Below are 25246 nucleotides of genomic sequence, written 5' to 3'. Positions count from 1 at the left end.
ACTATTTAACCTTTCGTTTCGCCGATAAATAAGTCATCCTTGATGAGTTTTTAATTCCTTTTCTGTCGAACCGCCTCTCTTCGTCATTTAATACTTCCGCTTACCTTTTTTATTTACCTTGTTAATGTATCAAAACACTATTCATCATTAAAATTCTTAAGATTTAATTTGAATCAATTTTCATTTCTATGAATTAACTAAATAAGTGATATCTTTTGTAATCTCATTCATTGTCTTTATTACTTAGCTAGCAAGGATCAACATGATATTCAATTTCATATAATTCAATTCTCCTTCTCCAGATTTATCTACTGAACACAACCCTTACTTGAATTGGCGGTGCTGATTTTGACAGCTTGCTAAATTTCATCCTGCAACAATTATCATCTAATCAACATCTCCAATTTTTCTGCTCTGATATAAGTTGAAATTCTTAAAATTAAATGTAAAGTATAGGTAAAATATTATATATTGCCTCTTCTTCTAAAGTCACACGGTTCATTTATTCGATGCTTTGTAAGAAGATAAATTCAATTATATCCATTTAAATATCTTACATTAATTATTAATCGTATTCTAACGAGTTTTAAGTTTTATTCTCCATTTCATATGATTGTTGAACAATTTAATATATCTGTTTTCTTACTTTTTAAACGTAAACTTAACATGTTTATTGCTCCTTCATTTTATTTTTATCTCAGAGATATACGTGTAAGAATGAACACAAACACAAATAAGTAAAAAAAAAGTAGTACTACTAAGATCTGGACAATAACTTTTGATTTGATCAATGAAGACGCAAGTAATCCAAAGATCCAAGCTAATAACATGTCAATAGTTGCAATAGGAACTTCCCATTATACCCTCTCTTCTTTCAGCTATTATCCTTTTGCCTCTCCCTTTCGATATACGTACAATACCATTACTACGGTCGTTTCTCTCTCTCTCTCTCTCTATATCATCCACCGCCACACACTAACCCACTTTTTCTCCCTAAATGCAAAATTCTAATGTAGAGAGCAGCAACTCTGTGTGCAACTCCATCGATTCCGATGCCCCGCTCTCCGTCAGCAGCCCATTCGCCGCCGGCGAAGTCGACATATCTTTCATCTGAGTTCTAGGGTTTTTCATTCGGTACATCAATTGGGAACGCTCCTTTCAATCGAATTCTGAAGACAAAGAAAGCATAGTTATAGAAACTTAATATCCTGAAGTATAGATAAGGTGCTCTATTTCCGGCTTTGTTTGTGATCGGAGGTAAACATACGCAAAGGAGACCCTTGTGCGGGAGAGTAGTATATCTAGGGTTTTGATAGAATCAAGGAATGGCTCCAGGTCGTAAACGTGGAGCTAAAGGAGTGAAGTCGATGAGCGAGTTGAGTCTGGGTGATCTGGTCCTTGCTAAGGTTAAAGGCTTCCCTGCTTGGCCTGCTAAGGTAAATAAAACTTCAATGCTGATCAGTTTGTCATCTCAACGTACTTTGTTATTTGTAGACCTTTTTTGCTGTAATCACAACAAAGTTCATGAACGAGTGTTCAGTTAAATGTAGTGAAGGATGTTGCTTTAATCTGAATGTTTTTAACCCTGTAAGCCCTTAATCTTTCGTTTGTCACTTGTTTTTTGTTTCTTGAGCTTATTGATAATCTCGTCAAAAGGCTCTTGAACTGTGTGGAGTGAATCTTGTTGTGAAAAAAGTATCAAGTTTCTTTTGGTTGATATGTCTCGAGGGTTGAATGATTGTTGCGATATATATGACTTAGCTTTTGAGATTTTATTACGATTTCTCTTGGAAATCAGGTGTGGTTGACTTATGAATTAGGTTTCACTCTTTCTTTGTTGCAGAGAAGACAGTAAAACTGGATATGAGTTCATATATTATGGAGATAAATTGGTTTCTCTAAATAATGGATCTTGTTGGCTGTCTATTATGTTTCAGTTTATGAAGGTCTGGATGAGATCTATTTGAAACGATGAGGACAAATCAGTAGTGTATGTCTATCTTAAATTTTGCTAAGTTTAGGACCTCTTATCATGGTTATTAAATACCCGTGAATGCTTGTCGCTTTCCCCTTTGTTCGTGTTGATGTCATTTTATACGTTTCTACTGCACCTATCGCTATCGTTCCTGAGATTTTGTTTCTACTATGAATTTTGTTAGAAAAACTCTGTCATGAACTTGCATATCTATCCCTTTTTTTTCCACTATATGTTGACTGTTAGTTTATTGGTTCCAGACCTTCTAAATGCAATGTTTGTTTATTTATTGTGCTCATGTTACTCGTTGCTTTTTGTTCCTCCCTCAGTAAAATCTTGGGGTTGTCCTTTTTGGTAGTACAGGACATTCGGAGATTGTTTTGTCAGTTCTGGTGCTGTTGTCTCGGTGCTCGTCGTCTTGTCACTTGTCGCTTTATATTGTGGTTTTATTTATGTAATCTTCAATTTTTCCAGATTAGCAAACCAGAAGATTGGGCTCGAGCTCCTGATCCCAAAAAATATTTTGTCCAGTTCTTTGGTACACAGGAAATGTAAGTGCTTCCTGCATCTGTTTTCCCATGCTTGTTCATGGAGATAAATAGTTTGTTGTAGGATTTTATTTTTGCTTTCACACTATAAGATCCTTTGTGATTGACTTCATTGAAAGATGGAAAAAAGGCATGCTTTGCTACCATCTTCAGGTATATAATGGTCTGCCAACATTTTTTTTGAACTCTGAAGCATCATTCCTTTTTCTCCATTAATAAAAAAAGAATGATGCTTTGTAAATTATGCGGTCTAATTCAAAATAAAAAACTGGGACATTTTTCATGCTACTGCAGATCAAGTTACTTTTGCTACCATTTTTTTAAGTTGACCTTCAAATATCACACTCGCTGAGGTATATGAAACATGGGGCGTGGTTGAATGCTTATTCAACATGTGCATACATTGTTAGAGAGGTTTTGTGTTTGTTACCTCTGAAAATGCCATAGATTCTTCTCCTAGCAGAACTAGTGAAGTTTATTTTTGTCTTAGGTTTACTTAGTCATTACTTCTGGATTATGATAATTCATATCATCTTTATTTCTCTTTCAGTAATCTGATTACATGTTTTTTTTCATATTTGGTAGTAGATCTGGCTGATGCTGATTTGATTTTTGATTATCCTGGGTGCTTTATGATCTTTCCATTTAGTGCATTCATTTTTAGTAGCGTATTCAAGTAGCCTAAAGCAAAGTCAAATTGTGGTATTGCTGTAATATTTAAGTCTAGTTGTATCCTTTTTTGGACAGGCAACATCCCTGATTAGTAGGTTTGGATATGATGATTTTGTGTTCATATGCTTATTTAAGGAATTGTTATGTGAATTTGGCAACAAATATGACGAAGACTACAATTTGAATATCCTTGTCTGGAAAACCATATATTCTGCCTGAGTCATTCCTTTTCTGAAATTTGTTCATCATTGAAACATGTTTCCTTCCCTTTTTTTTACCCTGTCAACAGAGCATTTGTCGCCCCAGCAGATATTACGGCATTTACCATCGATGTTAAAAATAAAGTGTCTGCTCGATGTCAGGGCAAAACAGTAAAACATTTTGCCCAAGCAGTGAGGCAAATCTGTGAAGAATTTGAAGGGTTACAGCAGAAAGATTCCAGTGTTTCAGGAGATGAGGCTTATAAAACAGCTCCAGGCTGTGGAATAGCTTCTGTTGAAAGAGTGTCTGCTGCTACCGAGTTGGACCAAATGGACGGGGATAAGAAGTCTAAGAAAGAAACAGATATCAAAAGCTTTGTAGAGGGATCTGGGCTAGAGCGCTGCTCGATGACTAAAGATGACACTGCTGATATAGTTTCACATGATTCAGAGGGTAATTTGCCTCCATCAATTTCATCTTTAAAGGTGATATCAATTCACAGTGGGATTTCTAATTCAGGAAAGGAGTTGGCTTCATTGCCTAATCCAGAAGGCACAAGTGAGGACAACAGAGATCCCGAGGAGCGTGAGAAGCAATTGATCCACAAGGAGAACTTGAGAACTGCTGAGAGGAGTCATTTTCCTGATGCAGATTTTCCTCCTCCTACATCATCTAATGACGTGAAGCAGCTTGATGGTGGTCGGAAGCAGCTGACAAATGGACACAAAGCAAAGCTGGCGAAGAAGAAAGCTGGGGGTGGACATGAAATGCAAAGAATTAGTGATATTACCAGTGATCCAACTGTTAAAAAAGCAAGTGCCAAAAAATTAGTGCCTGAGGTTAAGTCAGGTACCGATGGTAGGAAAAAGATAAAAAGAGAGGACGATAGAAAACCTGAGACGGTGGATGCTGCTCCCGGCCATATTGAGGAGAACAAATTTCAGTTGTCTAGCAAGAAATTGAAAGTTGAACCTGGACTGATGTTGCGACGCAATGAAATAGCAGATCCTTCTAAGAAGATCAAATGTGCTGATGGGGCAATGGATGCTGTTATGGCGAGCAAAATTTATGATGAGGCTAAAGTGGTGAAATCAGAGGTTAAAAAATCAATACCACTGGGAAAAGCCGAGGATCACACTTCGCTGAAATTGCATGAAGGTGCTATTGGTTCAAATAATTGTGGTGAAGAAGATATTCTCCCACCATCAAAGCGCCATCGGCGGGCAATGGAGGCTATGTCTAGTTCCTCTCCTGTTCCTCAACTTCCTACTAAGCGGAGAGCTGTCCGTTTGTGTGTGGATAATGAAACTGAAGAGCCCAAAACTCCAATTCATGGAGGATCTATTAAGAGGGATGCTATTTCTCGCGTCCCCAATTCGGTGAAGAAGCCTGACCTATCTATTGGAACATCTAGTAATGACCAACCGAGTGTGAAAGACTCGGGCACGGTTGATGATAGCTCTATCAAGGAGCATGCACCATCTGTCAGATTACACAAAGAACTCTCTGGGCGTGTTTCTCAGAAAAATGTGGAGAAGAAGCGTATACCTACTGATACAAGTGTTTCATGTAGTCCTGGGAAATTTGGAACTCCAAAAACAACTTCTAGGGAAGGTCAAACTGATACTATATCGCCCAAAAAGTCCCCTGGGTTCACTGTCAAACCAGTCTCAGAGCCACAAAAAGGTGCTAAACTACCTGGTAAACCTCAGGGTGATCATAAAAAATGGGTAGCTGAATCTGATACTGGCTATATTATTGCTGCTGATAACTTAAATCCTCCTCGTGATCAACCTATTAATGAAAGAAGTAAGATAATTTCTACCAATGAAAGGAAAAAAACAACCCCAAAGTCTAGTTCCTTGATGACTGAACCCGCTCATGTGCCTGGTAATCCTGTTGAAAGCATGTCTACACGGTTTGAAAGGTACATTTGATATTTGATTTTTCTTTGATACCTCTTATTGCCAGTTCCTTCTGATGTGATGTTCCACTTTTGTTGGCAAAAGCAGGCTTGAAGCTTTGAGAGATGAGAAGCTTAATGCTTTGAGAGATGAGAAGCTTAATGCTTTGATAGATTCCAAAGTTCTAGACCAGGATATGTCCATGAAGCATCTTATAGCAGCTGCCCAGGCTAAAAGGCGGCAAGCTCACTTGCAGAGCATTCATGGTAATACCCTTGCTGCTGTGGCCCCCTATGCTGAACCACAGGGAGGGAGCCCCCATCCAGCTCTTGGTTCTCAACCATTAAGCTCTGGCATGCTGCATCCTGAAATACAAGTTCTATTTTCTCGCTCATCTCCTTTATCTGAGATTCGGCAGTTTTCATCGATAAATCCACCTGAGCCTGAAGAAAATGAGGAGAAGAGAGTAATTTCAGGCCTGGGGGCCTCTGGGGGCTCACTCAGTGGTGGCACTGAGGCAGCTGTTGCTCGTGATGCTTTTGAAGGAATGATAGAAACATTATCACGGACCAAAGAGAGTATCGGACGTGCAACCCGTCTAGCAATTGATTGTGCAAAGTATGGCATTGCTAATGAGGTAAGCACCACTTTTCTCCCTTCCGCAACTGATATAATAACATGCTTTTCTACAGTTTTTAAGGTTTCCGTGTTTATTTGTTTTCGGCATTGATATCCACTAGGAAAATATCAACTCAGTTGGTCCTTGGTATTATGAAAAATTGGGTGACGAACTTGTTGAAATAATAGTGTTTCATTTAAATAAAGCACCAAGACGATGTGTAATTACAAAGCAGAAGAACAGAAGTATTTGGTAGTCCCCTTGCATTTTGTCAATCTATCACTAGGGAGTTTACAGATTCCAAAAATTGGTCAGTAGTCAGTACTAATTGCAGGAGTTAACTTAATCCAGCAGAACAGGCATTTAGATGTGTGGGTTGGGGTTGATATTCCATCAAAACATCGTCAGTTCCTTTCATTCCATAAACACCAAAAAAAAAGTTACTGCAGGGTTCATCAACCAGATATTCTTGATGACCTAATCAACTTTCCAAAGGCTCCAGCTTGTGTATGTCTCTCTCATGTGCTGTAATATGACCCAGTTCAAACCAAAAAGACAGTAGAGTTTTTTTAGATAGAATAATTCCAACTTTGTCAACTGCTAATGAAAGAATGAAATCCATCCGGGTATATACCAATACCTATTACGGGTTAGAAGATGGAGATAGTAAGTAGTAAGTCTTGCGGTAAATAAATAATTCCAGGTAATGCCCCACAGTTTTTTTTTTGGGAGAGTTATTTCCTTCATTCTCCATCTTTTTACCCGTAACACGTATTGGTATATACCCGGATTTCATTCTTTCATTATCAACAAGGACAAACTTGAAGATGCCTAAATTTTGCAACAGCTTTTATCATGACAAAAAGTTTTGTACATGTAATTTCTAAATGTCATTATGGACTACTCATAAAAAGTTCTGTGATATTGCTTATTAAAATTCTCTTTGCATGAGAAAGTATCAACCTGGTCTATCAATATTTCTTTATGCAAAGCATTTATCTGTCTGTTCTTCAACTCTTTGCGTGACATTGTGCTGATAAAAGAATCGGGAGTGCTCATGGGGTCATGATATATGATATGTAAGTTGATTCATGATATGTTCGTGTTCAACTTTTTCCATCTGCTTGCCTTCCCCTTTTTAGTTCTTTTTATTTGATGGAGTTAATGGGTGCACAGGTGGTGTGTCAAGACATGGTTGGTGTCATTGATTGACCATTTGCTTCTGTGTGAGTGTTTAGAAGTTCTGTTTTGACATTTCTCATTAATAGGTGTGTCTGCTAAGACCAGACAATGTGTAGATTTGACGGAAAACATGAGAGTGTATGACATTTAAATGAAAGTTTTAGGAGTAAATAAATTCCCTAGCAATTCATCTAATGAAATGAGGTAAAAGTGCTGGCATGAGGGTTAAGTGACCAAAATAGTTGAGGTGCTTAGTGGCGAGTCTGATGACCTTATGAAGGTGTAAGAGCTTATGGTCATTTTCGCATTGTCGTTGATTCATGTGGGATGCGTGTCTTCTATTAATTATTTCCTTGGACATTCTGGGCGGGTTTTTTATCTCAAAAAAAAAACAGTTGGGGTGTGTTTTTGTTATTAGATATCATTCTTGTACAACTGGGAATAATTTTTCAAAATGGCTTTTTAGAGCTTGGCTTCTTCCGCGAAAATCTTCTTTCTAACCAAAGTTTCAAGAGTTGGATTATGGGTAGTGTCATGAACCAGGAGAAACAATGCTGTTGTGACTTCCTTTCAAACCTAATAAACTATGGCTTAACTAAGACTTAACAGCAAGAATAACTGAGTTAGAGGCTGGCTTCAGAGGTAAGACAAACTTTCTTTACTTGAAAATTTTAGTTTGTTTTATTTATCATAGAAATTTATGTAATATCGATCTGAATGATTAAAATAACTTACCAGTTAAAGTAAAGGACTTCTCTGCATTGGCTAAAATGGTTAATGATTGTGGTGATATCTTGTACCTGGTCTTTGTCAAATCTAAAAGATAAATGAAGGGTAGGGCTGAGCAGCAAGAAAACGACTAGTGCAACTGCTTTTGACTTGCCTGCTCAGAGACTTTTCTAGAATCTAACTTGCTACACTTCTCATATTTTAGGCCTTCTTGGAAAGCTAACAAGATTTAGTCGACAGAGCCATTCTTTTCTTCTATATATTCAAGTCAGTTTAGTCTAGACAAATGTTTTATCCGAAGTTCTTTTTTAAATAGGTTGAATTACTTACCTGAGTTTTGAATCTTGCATATTAAGTTAAATGTTGGTGTGTGAAATGTGTGCTGTTGAATGAGAAGGTAGGACTTAACATTTTAACCTAACTTATAATCATCATAGATAACTCTCTGCATATAGCAACTTTTGTGATGAGTACATTTATTGTCACCTCCTGTAGTCTCTTCTTGAGCATTCTGTCCTCTCTAATGCAGGTCGTTGAACTTCTTACCTGGAAGTTGGAAAATGAACCTAGCTTTCATCGCAGGGTGGACCTGTTTTTTTTGGTGGATTCTATAACTCAGTGCTCTCATAGTCATAAAGGTAAAGATTCTTGTGAAAGCACACTACATTTATGATTCTTAATTTTGTTTTCATCTCCTCTTACTTTCTTGTTGATTTCTTCTGTACCTACCTCCCTTCACTAAGTGACATCTCTGAGTCCATTTCTACGTATAGTTTAGCGGGAGTGCACAGGTTGACAAGATCTTCCCTGATTTTGGTCTCTTCCAAATCTTTTTCTTGTTTTTTGGGTATTTGCTATAGTATGAGGTACCAATACTTTACAATTGCCTTCTCCATAAATTCAGTTTGTGTGTCCAGGATGAATTCTGGCTAATTTAGTAGCTACATTACATTTTGTGATTGCACATTGCTTCAATATCACTCCTGCACTGGCAGCTCCTCTCCCACCTTTTCTATCTATCACTAGAAGTAGTGTGAGTGGCGTACCTCACTGAGCTATCGATTCCGAAGCTATTATCCGGTTCAACCAACACATTGTTTCTCTTTTACCAAAGTGTTTAACTTATATACAGGCATAAAAAAATATCTACAGGTTACCTTCCATAAATATGGCTTTTGTAATCATGCAAGGCATATTACCTGCTAGAATAGAAGTCCTATGTTATTAGTAGTTCGGTTTGCAATTTTTTCTGAACTAAGAAGATAGAAAACAAGGATCTAAGCCATCTGCTCAAGTATGGAGGCGGTGGGAGTCCGGTTTGTATGTAGAAATTTATTACTCCTGTTTCAAAAAATAGTTGCCTAGTTTGACTTGACACGAAGTTTAAGAAAATAAAGAAGACTTTTGAATCTTGTGGTTCTAAATTAAAGTTATGTCAAATGTACAAAATTGCCCTTTAATCTTGTGGTCTTAAACCTGCCACGTGGAAAGCTGAAAGTAAATGTTACCAAAAAAGGAAAGAGGTCATTCTTTTTGAAACAAACTAAAAAGGAAAGGAGGTCATTCTTTTTGAAATGGAGGGAGTAATAACATATGGTGATTGACGAAATGGATCTTAATGTATAGCATGAAGAGATTTTCAGATCGTAAGATCATGACTAAATTATTTCACACTTTGCTCTGAGAACAAGGGACTAGGGACTGATTCCATACCGTGCTACTGCCTTGTTTTCTCCTTGTATTTTTTCATGCAAAGCTCTTGATCGGTGGATGCTTTCTGTGTTAAAATTAAATCAACTGCCTTTGTGGATCGAGTTAAAAAGTATTATTTTGTATTTTCTCAATCCTTTTACTTGCTAAAATCTGGTAAAATTGTGACATATGGTACTTGAATTAGATTTGATCTTCTGCCTTGTACATGTATTTTTGTTCAGGCATTGCAGGAGCATCATATATTCCTGCTGTTCAAGCGGCATTACCTCGTCTTTTGGGAGCTGCTGCTCCACCAGGAGTGGGTTCCAGGGAAAACCGTCGTCAATGTCTCAAGGTGATTGCGCAAACACTAGAACCAGTTGGTCATTTAAAAGCAGTCCTGCATGATGTTGATTGTATCTCCTTTATAGGTTTTGCGATTATGGCTTGAGAGGAAAATATATCCTGATTCTCTTCTTCGCCGTCATATGGATGATATTGGTACGTTGAATGATGATTCGTCTGGTGGTTTGTCCTTTAGACGACCATCTCGAGCTGAGCGTGCTATTGATGATCCTATTAGAGAGATGGAAGGCATGCTTGTTGATGAGTACGGCAGGTTAGCAACTTACTTCCATCCTTGTTCTTGTGAAATACTTTTGTCTATGAATCTTATTAGTGTTGCTATGAAACTTTCATTTCGTTTTCATGGGCGTCTGCGTTATACTGCCCCTTTGTTTTATTGTTTGTTTAGAAAAAAAGAAAGCACTGTAACTTCCTATGCTGTTATCGGTGGTGCTGTAATTCATGATCTGAATTCAGTATAATTCTTTGTGTTGATGCTGGTGTGGACTTTAATGTCGGTATTGGATGTGAATCTACAAATCACTGATGAATTTCAGACAGGATGAAGACAATTTCCTACCTCTTTGAAGTGGTCTGTCCCATGTGTAGGACTGTATACTTGTAATTCTCTTCTCCTTGGAATGGTTAGGAACTGGCTCTAAAGCTGAAAACCCATCTTATTAAATGTCAAGTCACAAAGAGATGTGAGCTAGGGGTCACTATCTTTCAGGATTGTAGACGCAACTTTGAAGAAGCATGTGCTTTGGAAGTGAGGTGCAAAGTGCATGCTTAGACTTTTGCTTTTCATTTCTTGCTTTAATGCCCAGGAACTTTATTGGCCTTTTGCGTTTTCACTTGTAGAGGAATTGTCAAAAAGCTTTGAACCCACCTTTTCCCCTTATTTTTTCCATTTTTGAATGATGTGCTCTCCCGGCTAACTCATGTGGATCATATTCTTCAAACCTTTTCTGAATGGGCTTAGTTGAGTGCCGTCCTTGAGAGTACATTTGCATCAAATATTTGGATATGTTAGAATAGCACTGAACATATGTTGGTTGTTGATAAAATAATTTAACTATTTGCTCCATGTTCCTTCTTTAATTTGTTCGAGCCTTCCAATTTAATTTTTGATTCATGAAAGAGGTATATGATTCTTGTTTTTCTTTTTTGATAAAAAGGTATCTGATTCTTGTTTCGGATCCCAATTTGAATGGTAGGAGACTGTTTGAGACAGGAATCAGTGTGCATATATTTTCCTTTGTTTTTGGAAGTGTTAAGGGGTTTTCCGAAATCTGAATCCCTGTTTTTCATCGGGGTACAAATCTCAGAGATGTATCTTTTGAACCTTCTCCTTTTTCAAGTGTTTGTTTTTGGATCTGTGCACACCAACTGTTGTGCTCTGTTTCCTGTTGGTGCAAATGCTTATCTCAGTGAGTGACTCATATTATGAAATGTTATTGACTAGATGCAGGAGTAAGACCTTATTGTTGGGTCTTAAACCAATTTAAGAACAGTGTTCAAGATTGTAACCAACTGCGGTTGACGTAGTTTCTTTTTTTGTCTTAGAATTTGTTACTGATTTGTTTTGCCACAACCTCTGCCTACCATCCCATGAGAACTGCTTTCCACATTTATAATTTTCTAATAATCTGTGGCATTTTGTTTGTGTAGCAATGTTTTGCCCTTTTGCTGTCATTGAAGTCATAATATTGTTATAGCTGCTGTTTTACTTTAATCTCTGAGACTCTTGACATATTTTATTCCTACTTGTGTTTTCAGCAATGCTACATTTCAGTTGCCTGGATTTTTATCTTCTCACGTTTTTGATGAGGAGGAGGAAGAAGAAGATGTTCTTCGTAATTTGCAAAACGAAGCTGCTGAGGAATTAGCAATAGAGCATACACCTGCAACAGGTGATAATGCTGAAAGATATATGGTCACTCCTAGTGACAGGCGTCATTGTATCTTGGAGGATGTGGATGGCGAGCTTGAAATGGAAGATGTTTCTGGTCACCCAAAAGATGAAAGACCTTTGTTTGCAGATGATGTGAACCAGTCTGGCTCAGATCGAACCATGGAATCAGCTTTAGATAATATATCTGATTTGCCGCCTCTACCTATGGGATCCCCACCATTACCTCCTTGTTCTCCTCCACCCACCCCACCTTTGCCTTCCTCTCCGCCTCCATCACCGGCACCACCTCCACCTCCATTATCTCCATTGCCACCTCCACCACCACCACCACCCCCACTTCCTCCATCACAACCCCCACTACCTCCATCTCAGCCACATCCATTCCCTCCACTGCCTGCTGGACCACCTCCTCTCATGTTCCCTCAACCTTCTTTCCCACTCCAACATGAAGTAGGGACACAACACTTGCACACTCTCACTCCATCAGTACCATCGCCATCACCTGTAGTGGCATATACACAACCTCCTCTTCCAAACGAAGTTAGTAACATACCCAGTGTAAGGCTTCTTGCTGTGAGCTATTTATGTTCTCTCATTATATGACACTAAGACTAATATTCTTTTACAGGGTCATCGGCTACCACAGGTAGCTGGAAACATGCCTCATGGTCCTCGTATCAATGCTTCTAATAGGAATGAGGTATTCCCATTGCAACCACCTTCTTTTACACCAGCAGGAGTTAGTAATTTGCGGGAATCTTCTGGATATAGTTCACGGCCTTTGGAATATGCTTATAACGATGCATATATAAACCCACCAGTTTCTCAGTCCACACAGAAATTTCAACCTGGTAATGTGACTTTTGCCCCAAGGCCCATGCATCTTAACCCTCCACATCAAATCCCCTCCAATAGTTTTTCGTATCCAAGGGCGCCAGTGCAGCAACATCCACAACAAGCATATCCTACACCGTGCTCATTACCAGAGCGCCCTGATGGATCGAGGCGTTATATTGGTGATGAACAGTGGAGGGTTCAACCCAATGAGTTCAATGGTGACCACCAGCGCAGTATGTGGATTGGTGCAGGAAGATCATGCCCTGGTCCAACTATTGCTCAAGAAGGTTTGACTCTTTCGCTATGCTTTTGTTGATTTACATGAGAAGCAAAGTGGCAGGAGTTTGGATATAATGAATTTCTAAAAAAATAAAATGAATTTCTGCTAGCTCTTAGTAGATCTCCAATAACTCACCCTTCGGGGTGGCCCAGTGGTTTGGGCTTGGCACTTCCATGTTGGAGGTCTCAAGTTCGAAACCCCTTGCTAGCGAAAGCAAGGGGTTTGCCTTCTGGGTCGAGCTCGTCGCACCGTGCTTGCCTAGTGCGGGTTACCTCTCCAATGTGGTTTGCAAGCTATTGCATAGGAGCGGGGGTTTTACCCTGTGCGCACCCAAAGGGTAGCGGCTGCGGGTTTCCTTTGTCATAAAAAAAAAATAAAAATCTCCAATAACTCATGAATTTTGACAGACCATATTATTCAAATTTTCAAGCCTGCATATGATGCTTATACTGGCCCTCTTTTATCTGCATTGTCAAGTAGTAACGTGCATGAAACTAGCACAAGCTCTAAATATCAACTGTTGAACTTGATCCGTGGAAACAGAAATCATTCACTTGGCTTACCAAAATCTAGCTGTTGCTCGTCACTGGTCAGGGCATAGGTTCTGCTTAGATTCATTTTTTGTCAGTGGGACATGTAATAATTGAATAAATTATTGGTGCTTGCTGATTGTTGAAGAGTTATACTATGCACCTGTGACATTTGTTTGTGCGCTCTTTGTAGAGAGTCATGTTTTTGTACGTCATATATCTAGGTTTGTATGCATCTTGCATGCGGGAATTCTCCTATATGCTCAGTAAAAGTTAGTTCTTAATCAGAAAAAAGAAAAGTGATAATGTATATGGCATTCCACCGCTACTAAGGTTGGTGATGCAGCTCTTGCGCTTGTTGTAATCAGTAACAACCATAAATGTATTTGGAGAAACAGTACCATGCCAAACTTTAATCTTCGATACTTCTCAATTCCTTTTGTGGCATGACATTTGAGGGTATCTCTTTAAATGATTCATATGAAGGCGTGACACTCACTTATAGTTTTAGTAGGCACTCCCTCTTTCCTTCTTTTCTCATTCCAATTTTACTCCGTCTCTTGTGTTCGGTTATAACGTGATGGCTTCAAGTTGTGGCCGGAAAATATTTTGTTCTTTTTTCACATATGAGGGCCTACAATACATACCTAAGTTCTTTACTAGGTAATATGTTGAAGTTGTGACATCTGTTAACAAAAAAGAAAATGTGGAGCAATCTTGGATTTTGAATCATCAATCATCGTTTAGCCGTTCTTCAATAGACCACTTTGACGAGTGACTTTCATGGCAGGTTATTTCAGACCGCCTGATAGACCACCTGTGAGTAATGTTGGATTCCAGCCTTCTGGGTCAAATGCTTTCCCTACTGGTCCTCCAATTTCAGGTGATATATTGGTGAAGAATTTATATTTGAATTTGCTTCTTGATTCTTAGTCTCAGCTTTGTGGGAGAAAGAACTGACTGACTAATGTGGTAGGTCATGGAATGCCTTGCCGACCGGACGTAACTGTCCTCAACTGGAGGCCAGCATGAGGGCCATTGACAGTTGGCTTTGATCATCGGTGAGTTACTGGTTAATCAGGACTTGTAGTTTGGAAAAGGACTTAGTTGACATATCTGCACATCCGAGCTTTGTGCATGTAGAGTGCTTGGACTCCTAAGAATGGTGTCATTTACTGCACTTCTGTCTTAAATTCTTCTTTCTTGGTGAAGTATGACCTTTATGTTTGTTCTTTTCAGTATCTAATGGTGGCTCAAGTAGGATACAGGACTGACATCTGGAAAAAAGACAGTAATTAGAGCAATTGCTGTAAAGTTGGGTGACCCTTGGCAGGATTTTGTACTATTGTAATTTTCCTGACAAATGCATTTCACAGACACATACTTAACAAAGTGTAAGCCCTGTTGACCCTTGTAATTATTCTGACTATACTGAGTTATAGAGTTTGGTGCAGATGAGAAATATTTGTATTAGCTGGTCATCTTCCTTTAATTTTGTTATTAACAAGAAATCATCTTCTTTTTTTCAACTGGTTAATCTTGTTGGATTTGGTGATGTCTTTTAGTCTCCAGGTAATGCAAGTAAAGTCCTATCATATATCAGCAATGAGTTACTGACTTTATCCGTGTACAATGAGAATCCTTCGTAACTTGAAGAATATGTTTACCACTGAGTATTGATATAATAATTGCTGCCATACTTCATATATAACTGGAAATTTGGGAGGATGCATAACTGATATAGGCTAACCAAATTTTCCCTGTTTCAGATTCTCAATTTTGAGAATTTCCATGTTGGCATTCTTAACCCTTGCTCACATTTTCATTTAATCTTTCTTGTAAACGTTAGCAAGTTAATCGGAGGTTTTTGTTTTACGGTTGAAGGCACATGATGCCCATCAACTGAAATTTTTTAATTGGACATACACATGAGCATTAGGGTCACGGCTCCTGCGGTGCATAGGGCCAGCCCTTCGGGTGTCTTGATACTAACAAAGATAAGTCAACATTTTTCGCCCCCCTTTCAAAGCACCCCCTCATCTCCTGGTTAGGAACATCTATGTAGATAGGATTGGATACATAGTGCAGATAAGCAAGCAAGTTTGAATCTTCATTCATCTTTTTTGGTTTTCCTTGGAATTTCCATCCTCTTGGTCTTGATGTTGGGGAATGTTTTTGATATCAGTTTTAGAGGGTAACAAGTGAGTGACCTCTCTTTTTTGTTTTGTGATATGAATATGTTATATAGTGATCTATATCAAGGGCTATTTTATGCCTACAAATCCATCACAACACACAAATAAAAGAAGCAACTATGCTTCAATCCCAAACAAGTTGGGTTCAACTATATGAATCCTCATTTTTTCCCCATTAAGCTCAACTCATGCAATCATCAGATCAAATGAAACTGAAAAATAAGTTAATATCTATGTAATAATAATACTAATTTATATTAGAAGTTCTCTATATTTTAATTGTCGTGCAAGGAAAAAAAAGGAAGGTAAAAGAAACAGCGGAGCTGAAATGTTAACAGGCACCGTTATTGAAATAAGGTCATGCTACTTAATGCATTTCTTACCCCTCAGTCTCATCCTAGGCTGCCTCCTTCTTAGTTTAGTCTTAACTCGAACAGTTGTCCCAATTGCATAAATAGCACTTCTTTTAGCTTGAAGTGAGTGCAAGTTAGAAATATCTATTAGTTCAACTTTAATGTGATATCTTTTGACCAACTTTTTGACTTTTCTCAATTTCAAATTATTGTATTAAACTTGTATCTTCAAAAAAATAAAACAAGTATCTACATGACTCGGTATGATAATTCAGTCGAACATAAGGACAACCGATGACCCTTTTTTCCCCTTTGTTTATAGAGTTAATGTTCTGCCCCCTTAATTTGCATCAATCATTGATTCCTTGGATAAATTAATATTGAATAGGATTCCTTAGAGCTAAAATATTTAATTGGACTTTGGAATCCGTTGAAGAAAATTTGCAGATGACATTATTTTTGCAGTGAGCTGTAAGACAATAAAAATGGTGTATTTTTGATGTAGTCAATGAGTAGAAGTTTTTCTCTTCACACGATGTTCCTTCCGTGGGCACAAAATGCTGTATGACATCTTTGAGGTCTTTAATTTCATCTTAGCCAACAACTGATATAAGACTGCTTTACTATTTGTTTGGTAAAGAAATTTTATAATTTGTAATTTCATCTGAAGTTGATTTAGATAATTTAGCCTAATAAATAACACATACCAAAGTTTTGGGACAAAAAGTGGAACCTGTGTAGTTAGTTTTCGTCACATATCAGATTAGGTGGTGATAAGTTACTGTAATCTGATTCTCACCATTACCATAATCTGATTCTCAGAAGCTGCTGCTACCACCATACTGAGTATTAAAATTGATTTAGAAAATATAGCCTTATAAATAACTTACCAAAGTTTTGGGACAAAACTGGAACATGTGTAATTAGTTCTTGTAACATATCAGATTACGGTGATGAAAAGTCACTGTAATCTGGTAATTACCATCACTATAATCTGATTCTCAGAAGTTGCTGCTACCACTGTACTGAGCAACTAAATTGAACCTTCTGAATGGTTGGTGTATTATCTGAATAATTCACTGTAATCTGATTCTCAGAAGCTGCTGTTACGGCCATTGTAAGTATTAAAATAAACTGTTCAGAGTTTAGTTCTTACAAACATAATCTTTGAAGAATCTGAACCTATCTGTTTGTCGGTGCTTCAACATTTTATTTCTTACATTTATTGGGACCTGCTCCTCCATTTGGCACACTCTCTTGAACATGTTTTCTTTGACATTCAAATATACTTAATATTGGTTGGACTTGTTCTTAAACCTGCTGGATGTGACAGAAATTGTGGAGTTCTAACTGTTCTTAATTTTAATGCATAGTTGATAGACTGCCAAAAATGAAAGGCTTCACTTCTACCTATTGTGAAGTACAAATCTGGTAGCACTGTTAAAATTTAGAGCTCTGGGCGAACGAATGGGAATAAATCATGTAATCTTGTGAACTTTGAAGCTAAGAAAAGTCATTTCTAGTCCAATTAAATTACTGTTATTTATAGGTGCAGTCTGGTTAAGTTACTGTTATTCACATAGAAAATTTACTGTTATTTATGGGTGCAGTCTGGTTAAGTTACTGTTATTCACATAGAAAATGATGCATAAAAGTTGTTCTTGTTGAAAAACTTTTCGTACTTCCATAGATTCATGCACAAGTAGATAACAGTTCTTATTTGGTTTAGCATTACTTTGTTGCTAGTGCCCACCTATGCTGACAATTGCATAATCCTTCCATGAGAAGCATTTCTGTATCTGGAAATCCTGCAAATTTTGATGGTTTACAGACATTATATGCCTTCATAGCTCGGGATCATTATCATATATTGTTCCACTCATGGTTGGTTACCTGGGAGATTTCTTCTATCACATATTGTGGAAAGTACAAAAGCAAGGAAGGTTTACCAGAATAGTGTAATATGGCATCCTAGATTATTGTAGTTTGACATCTCATGGTTATTATGGAAAACCAGCAAATATGATTAGGAGTATCTATTAGTGGCTGGTTTTACAAGAGTGTCTTAGTTGATTGCCAAATTATGCACAACATCAAACCTCTGGAATACACTCCCCTCTCCCCAAAAAAAAAACCCACCCAAAAACAAAGATGATAAATATGAACTCTCTGACAGGTGACTTTCACTCCATGTAATTATCTGTTGTAGGGCTGGTTCAGTGCATGTTTGCCATACATAAAAACAATCTGCTTACTTGTCAAAAAGAAACTCTGAAGTCTATGAATAAACTTATCGAAGAGAGGACAAGTCCAGAAAGGAAGGTCTGGGTAAGAGCAGAGAGGATTCAGGACAATAGGGGTAATAGTCAAGTGAAACTGTTTACTTGGTCTTTATCAGGAAAGAAGAATATACCCGACTTATGTTTTCGAATCTCACTTGGATGTCACTAACTTTGTTTTATGAGGAGAATTATTATCATACCAACTGCACCTCAAATCCAAACTCTAGGGACTCCCCATGGAATAATATCTGGATTCCCAAAATAACTTAAATGTGGGTATTGTTTATTACCAGCTTACCACCATCTAAATGCTGCATTAGTTGTGCAGGGATATTTCTTATATGCCAACCGAATTTTGCATTAGTTATGTAGAGTTTCTTCTTAATCCAACCAACCAAAAATTGTCTTATTCTATGCCAAGATTAATTTCCCTAAGGCCTGATCCTTTCATCCAAACAACCTCTTAAGTGAATTAACAACATTTTGGTTTGGGAATTCTGACAGAGATGTGCTTTTTAACATTTTTTATATTATGTGTAAATGAAGGAAGATGTGCGAGAAGCTAGATGAAATGTACCATTTAACATTCAGTTGGCGAAAGAGCTTGTTAAGCTGTTTCTCTAATATATGCATGTGCTCTGTGGAAAAGTTAAATTAGTGCTACTAAGGAAGCATGCCAGCAATGCTCTTGTGTAGGCAGATGCAGCATAGCTAGCGCCTAGCGGAAGCACATAAAAATTCTAATATGTTGCTTCAGCGTGCATTTTTGTAGTGTGTGTTTATTTTCATAGGTAAGATTTGGCATAGAAGTATGTACCATTGTTTGTAGAGGGGTGTAGTGCATGAACCAATTATTGTTTAAGCAACAAACTGCAGGATCTTGTCTATAAAGACCTAATTAGGTGTTTTAGTAGGCATCATAAGCTGTTTTTTTGTTTCTATAGGTGCCTCAAGCTTTTGTGCCACTCTTGTCTAAAGTTATGCGTACATGGGTTTATTAGGGCATGGGACACAGTTTGCGTTGGTAGGAAATGATAAACTTCTTGACTTGTTGCAGAAGAAAATCAGGTGCAGAGATGTTTTTTTCTTTTTGAACATTAAGTGCAGAGATGGTATGTTGGCATAATTACTCAACTTAAAAAATAATCTGTCTTAGAATGTATGGAATAATGGCCTCCAAGGCCTAGCTCGAGTGGCAAAAGGTGGATGATTTGTGGCTTAGGTCGCAGGTTCAAGCCCCACACCATGCCAAGTGAAGCCCGGTATTCAGGTGGAGAAGGGTAGAGGGGTGGACCCATTATCCACCGAATTTAGAAGGCTGTTATTGGTCCAAAGGACGGGTCACAGATGGATTTCTCGGTTATAAAAAAAAAGAATGTATGGAATAATGGGTTGGTCTAGTCATCACAGACTGAATTTTGTCTGTTAGAATTTCTTCTTACTGTATTTTTTTCAGCAGCCTAATACTTTCTGTAGAGAAGATTCTTGAAATATTTTTCATGTGGAGTTTGAATTTGCTCTGACATGAACTTCATACTTGTATGATTCATTATGTGAGATAGGCCCAATCATCCACCTACTTTTACTTTTGCACGTTGGAAATTTGTTAGTATTGCATGGTAAAGATATATATTAGAACTAATGTCATGATATAGGGTGTTTCGAATTATCTCTGTAAGATTTTTGCTTGTGATTTGTAAACATAAAAAAGTCTATCTCAGTGTGTATGTCCATGTCGTGTTGTATATTGGATAATGTCTGATGTGTTACAAAATGATTATTACAGTGTTTAGAGGGTTTTCATGCTTTCAGGTTGAGAACCCAAGTTCTATATAATGTTAGATTGCAACTTATATTGAAATCGTCCAATGCCTGCAGATAGTATGTATGATCACACTGTAGCTTGAGATTCATGGTAGTTAGCTTTGAGCCCTGTCTAGTAATTATTTTTTGAACTGCTATTCAATAGTCTCATGGATGGGAGGTGTTATGTTTACAAATTGTAGATTGCTTATTTTGGAAATTGCTTCTATCTTCTCCATCTCCATATTCTCCTTTCTTCTCCTTTGCTGTGAAAATTATTGATGGGTTTGAGTTTCAGTTTACTGATCTTTCTTGGCTACAGAATCTCCTCATAAACCTTGTTTATCACCCAAATTTCAAGGCATTCCATTATATAAGCCTTTTATATTGGAATATGTTTATTTATAATTTCTTGGAGCGGAAGTGTTCAACATAAGTGATGGGTTCTACTTTCGTAGAATTGTGTTTCAGCAAGCCTAGTGTGCTGTATAACTACCGCTAACAAGAGCCAAATCGAAGACATTCCTTTCATTCTGTTATATCCCTCTTCTTAGTTGCTCCTCTTTCTGTGGATCATGGTCATAGAACATCTTGTTATGAGTTGCAACTGTTCAAGAATTCTTTCTTGTGGGCCCATGTCTCCCTGACGATGCGCTCATCTAATATAAAATCAATGAGTAGACCTCCCCTCCCCTTCTCCTTCTCCATACCATAGCCGGAACTGTGTTACTGTGTCCAGCTTAAAGAACATTATAATTTTGCAAGTAAACTAATATAATGGTCATAGACCATCTTGTTATGAGTTGTTGACTGTTCAAGAATTCTTTCTTGTGTGTAGTGCGTAGGCCCATGTGCTTATCTAATATAAAATCAATGAGTAGACCTCACCTTCCCTTCTCGTTCCCCATACCGTAGCCGGAACTGTGTTACCGTGCTCAGCTTAAAGAACATTATATTTTTGCAAGTAAACTTGTCCTTGTACCTGCTATAGTTTAACCGATAAAGTTGACTGGCTCCCAGGGCTGTACTTTGCTAGTTGCTTTGGAAGTTCTCAAAGAGGCAACTGCAACTTAATAATAGACTAATTGCAGCACAACTTTAATGAAAGGAATGCTATTAGAGTAACTAGTTATTGCGCTTTATTTGTTCTTTGTACAAGTGACTTGAGCATGCTCCCTTGGGGAGTTCTAAGCTTCAATTGTTTTCCTGACTTTTCTGATTCTTGTTCCTAATTTTCGCTTTTCCCCCCTCTGGGCATTTTGCAACAACAGGAATATGTCTTATTGTGCTTACAAGATAGAGGCCATCTGATTTGAGAGTGATTTTGTTAGCAAATGTCAATTGTTTCAGGTATTACGGAAGATAGCTAGTCAGCATGCAACATTGTAGCCCTTTATTGGTCAGCAGTACAATAATATCTAATTGATCCTGGCAGATTGTTCTGCTGCAAAATTCTGAGGTAATTGTGTAGTCAGATCCCTGAACTGTAGCAGTACGCCACTGCTTCCTTTTTTGTCCGTTCACCACAAAATGGTGGTCCTTTTTTGTGAAAGAACATTTGCAGTTCATATGTTTTTTTTTTCTTTAAAAGCAAAGAGTTATGTAAAATTTTCATGTATATCTGTCGTTGGATGGAGTTACAATTTTGGGAAAAAAAGTAGTTGTGTAAATAATTTGAAATATTATATGAGTAAGTAGGATATCTACAATATTCATCCATTCCATCCTCAAATCTTGGCACTATGCTGTTGATTGACCAATTGGCATCGTGCAATCTGCTTTAATAAAGTTTTTTTTTTCATGAGGATTTTTCAGCAGTGATTTTGTGTAGTGGATGTTTATCTTACACACATCTGAGCTTTTCATTAACTGTCGCTGTTTATGGACGTTGACTGGTGTACATGTTGAAACCGTGATGTTGTATCTGAATGTTTGCATCAAAGTTTTCTTGATATTATAATCATCTGTTTTAGGATGTTATTCATTGAGACAGTGGTAACTTTTGGGTTATTTGTTGAATTTGGAGTGCTCCGACTCATTCTCAGTGCTGTTGAGGTGCCTAAACATTTAATCATAAGCTGACAGTCTGATGATCTGTGCTTATCTTGAAAGAACATGAAACATGGATTTAACTATTAAAGATCATGAATTCTGATGAAGATGAAGGACCCCAGGAGAGTTGAGAAAGGAGAGAAGTTAAGGTTGGTGTGGATGGTGGGAAAGCAAATTGGAGAGTATTTCATCTGTCTTGACCTACTTAAAAAACGAAAAGATTTGTTGGGCTAGAAAATTTACTGTTTCGTGGTGGTTGTTGAAGATTAGCTTCTTGAAAGCTTTACCAGAGGTTTCCTGGAAATTAATCTTTCGGTGCAGAAAAAAGAAAAATGAAATTGTAGGAAATTGTTTTGCTGCATGTGTTTTCAATTTTGTGATAACATGTGAAGTGGAAGAACATTGTAGCTGAGGTGAACAATATTCAATGCTTGGACCCAGATTAACAGAAAACAGTGTGCTCTGGAGTAAACATCAAATGTCGGTGCTTCTATAAGTGGTATGGACGTTTTCTACTTATGTTCAAGTTGAAGCAAATAAATTATGGGTATTTTATCTAACAATGATTATGATTTGAATCTGTTGCCATGATATTTTTGTGAAGGCATTTTTAGTTTAAGTAGTGTTTTAGAGTTTTCCTATTCTCTGCATATTACTAAAAAAGAGACGGAAGGACAGGACCAATATGTATTTATACCTATCAACTCACAGACGCTTTTTCCAATAATTGTACTGTTACTCACAGGCATATCCGATTAATAGGATGACATAATAATATTTGGGTGAAGTTGAAAAGTAAAGCATATTTCAAGGTGAAGTGTTCAAAGGAGTTTAATTTTATTTGTGTTTGGACTTGAATCTCAATTGAAAAATAAATAAATATCTGGACATGAATTTCGATGGAAGAATGTCATCTTGAAATTCGTCCAATTTTAAAAATCGTAGATATGAGGTGCAACCTTTTAGAGGCGACAATCACCATAAAGGTCCTGTTTTGTATTTTAATTTAAGTTAGATTCTCATTTTAGCATATTCGAGTTGTCTTACTCGGAACCACCAACTTTTCTAGTTTTAATGCATAAGCATCTGCTATTGATTAACTTGGAAAGTGGGTACTCGGATAAATGGAAGCTAAGCTTTGAACTTTTAAATTCAAATTCATTGCAAACAGGGTGAAAAAAAAAAAGAGTTAAAAAGAATTTGTGTTGTCAACATGAAAGCATAAGTTCTAATGGGATTCCCCTCTTTGCTTGTTTTCGAAGGGGAAGGGCCCGTAATATTTTTTTCGTTGTAAGCAAGTGTTGATTGACGCTAAATACTACGTCGTCCGTAGTTGTCATGTTTTTTTTTTTCCACAGGTCAGTAAGAAAAGAAAGTGGAAAGCAACCCTAATTTCAAGAAACAAACTCTTGAGTAGACTGTAGGGTGATGGGAGTGAGTTCATTTTGTGTTTTGTACTCTTCTTAGGGAAGGAGGTATTCGTTTTTCACTGGGTATGCCATTGTTGTAGTAGTTTCTTGTTCAATTCATTAAATGTTGTAGTTTATTGTTCATTATATTAAATTATTTTTATTAATGATATTTTGGATATTTGAATTTAACTGACTGTTCCAATTATTTTGTGAAATGATAACTTAGTAATAACGGGACAATCAGAACAAAAGTTCTCTTAATTTATTAAGAAGTGGATAATTAAAGTCTTCTCTTTTTTTTTTTTAATTTTAAAAAAGATAATTAACGCGTAAGAAGGGGATGGAAGGAGTATTACAAATCTGAAATGTTGGTGGTAATTGGAATAAGAAGTTTGCGGAGTCGAATAATATTGCCGACGTAATGATAATGAGACGGACTAATGGAATTTTGTGAACCTTTTAGCCATACTAGTATATGTACTATGCATGCGTGGATAATATTAAAATATTATTTTTAAGTGTTTTGAAATGTGATATCTTATTTGAACATGCTAAATAGTATTAATCTTAGAAAAAAGTTCAATTATCATAGTGCTTCTTAGTGAAATATGTACCCACACCTCTCTTAGTTTCAATAACTAAATCTCTATGGATAAGAATATAGATAACAAATTATGTATTTATCAAATAATGTTTCATATTTTGTATTATTTACATTGTTCACTATTCAAAATTATTAGATTGTTAATATTGATTTTTATTAGTTTATCACTTGGATGAATATAATTTATCAGGTGCTCTTCTTATCTTATTAATTAATATAACACAAATCTATTTATTTTGTTTACTCTTTGAATATTTTAATTTTTAGATTTTTATTCTATTGTTCACGCCTTTTCCATTTAAATCTTATGGATGGTAATATGTGTAATATTTAATTTTTTAATTATGTTTTCAAAAAAATTAGTTTGAGATATACTCCCCCCCTCTCCCCTCTCTCCAATTTCATTTCAATTTACATAGAATGCTGAGTTTAAGTTTGAGTTGCTTAAATTTGTATACTTTAATATTCATTTAATTTGTTATTTAAAGAGATTTCAGTTACATGGTATACAAAATTTAAAATTTTACTTGTTATAATTAAAAAATATTTTTTCATCTAAAAAATAGTCGTGCTTTACATTTTTTTTAAATTATAATTTATAACTTGTTTCATAGTTTTGTCTTGATTTATAGCTAGGTAATTATCTGTGCGAATTAGGATTGAACTATTTTATTAAAATCACATATGATTATTCGGTAATATTTGTATTTTTGATACATACACTACATTGTCAAGAATATTTTATCTTAAGGCAAAACGTTCCTTTGAAATCTTAAAGTGCTATATTTTTTTTAATTTTCGTTTTTGTTGCACAAAAATTATGCGTCAGAGAAATTTTAAGTATAAGAAAATCTCCATGAAAATAGTTGGTCAGAAGTAACGAAATTTTCTAAATTCCAGGAACTTCTAAAGAACAACATAAGACGTTAAAGAAGAGACCAAAAAGCCTCGAACAACAACACTCCCAAGTAAAGTAGAACATCAAGTCCATAAAAGACAATAGTTAACTAAATTCAAATGGAGAACCTTTGGCTCCTTTCTTATGAACCTCTATCAACCTCTTTTTTATTATAGTATGCTATATCATGCATATGTCAAAAATGACCCTAAAATTGT

At 36.7% G+C, this 25246-nt stretch overlaps 2 protein-coding genes across 7 annotated transcripts in view; one reads left to right on the top strand and one right to left on the bottom strand.

The window, feature by feature from the left end:
* Window positions 1–25246, bottom strand: part of LOC125846589 (uncharacterized) — a 656804-nt gene that overhangs the window by 569554 nt on the left and 62004 nt on the right. The window lies entirely within an intron of this gene.
* LOC125846586 (ENHANCER OF AG-4 protein 2) lies at window positions 939–22425 on the top strand. Of its 6 annotated transcripts, XM_049526112.1 has the most exons (14): window positions 941–1436; window positions 2450–2526; window positions 3485–5323; window positions 5406–5937; window positions 8360–8468; window positions 9765–9877; window positions 9954–10141; window positions 11647–12340; window positions 12411–12906; window positions 14220–14312; window positions 14406–14490; window positions 14669–14823; window positions 21413–21521; window positions 22036–22425. In XM_049526112.1, exons 1-11 carry the CDS (start codon window positions 1326–1328, stop codon window positions 14459–14461), a joined length of 4308 nt encoding a protein of 1435 aa, XP_049382069.1. In that variant the 5' UTR covers window positions 941–1325; the 3' UTR covers window positions 14462–14490; window positions 14669–14823; window positions 21413–21521; window positions 22036–22425. The 6 variants fall into 6 exon arrangements, with proteins under 6 accessions (XP_049382071.1, XP_049382069.1, XP_049382072.1 ...); XM_049526114.1 differs by lacking the exon at window positions 22036–22425 and having other exon boundaries at window positions 939–1436; window positions 11647–12322; window positions 21413–21781; XM_049526115.1 differs by lacking the exon at window positions 22036–22425 and having other exon boundaries at window positions 3485–5314; window positions 5424–5937; window positions 21413–21781.

Source organism: Solanum stenotomum, chromosome 12, assembly GCF_019186545.1.
Source record: "Solanum stenotomum isolate F172 chromosome 12, ASM1918654v1, whole genome shotgun sequence".
In the NCBI taxonomy this organism is placed as follows: Eukaryota; Viridiplantae; Streptophyta; class Magnoliopsida; order Solanales; family Solanaceae; genus Solanum; species Solanum stenotomum.
The sequence above is the reverse complement of the archived record's forward strand: the minus strand, read 5'-3'. Positions and strand labels throughout refer to the sequence as shown.

Excerpts from the sequence above, each read along its gene's own strand:
- LOC125846586 (XM_049526112.1), top strand. The coding sequence starts at position 1,326 with ATGGCTCCAGGTCGTAAACGTGGAGCTAAAGGAGTGAAGTCGATGAGC. Across the intron at positions 10,142-11,646 it reads CTTGTTGATGAGTACGGCAG|CAATGCTACATTTCAGTTGC; the intron begins GTTAGCAACTTA and ends TTGTGTTTTCAG. Across the intron at positions 12,907-14,219 it reads TCCAACTATTGCTCAAGAAG|GTTATTTCAGACCGCCTGAT; the intron begins GTTTGACTCTTT and ends CTTTCATGGCAG.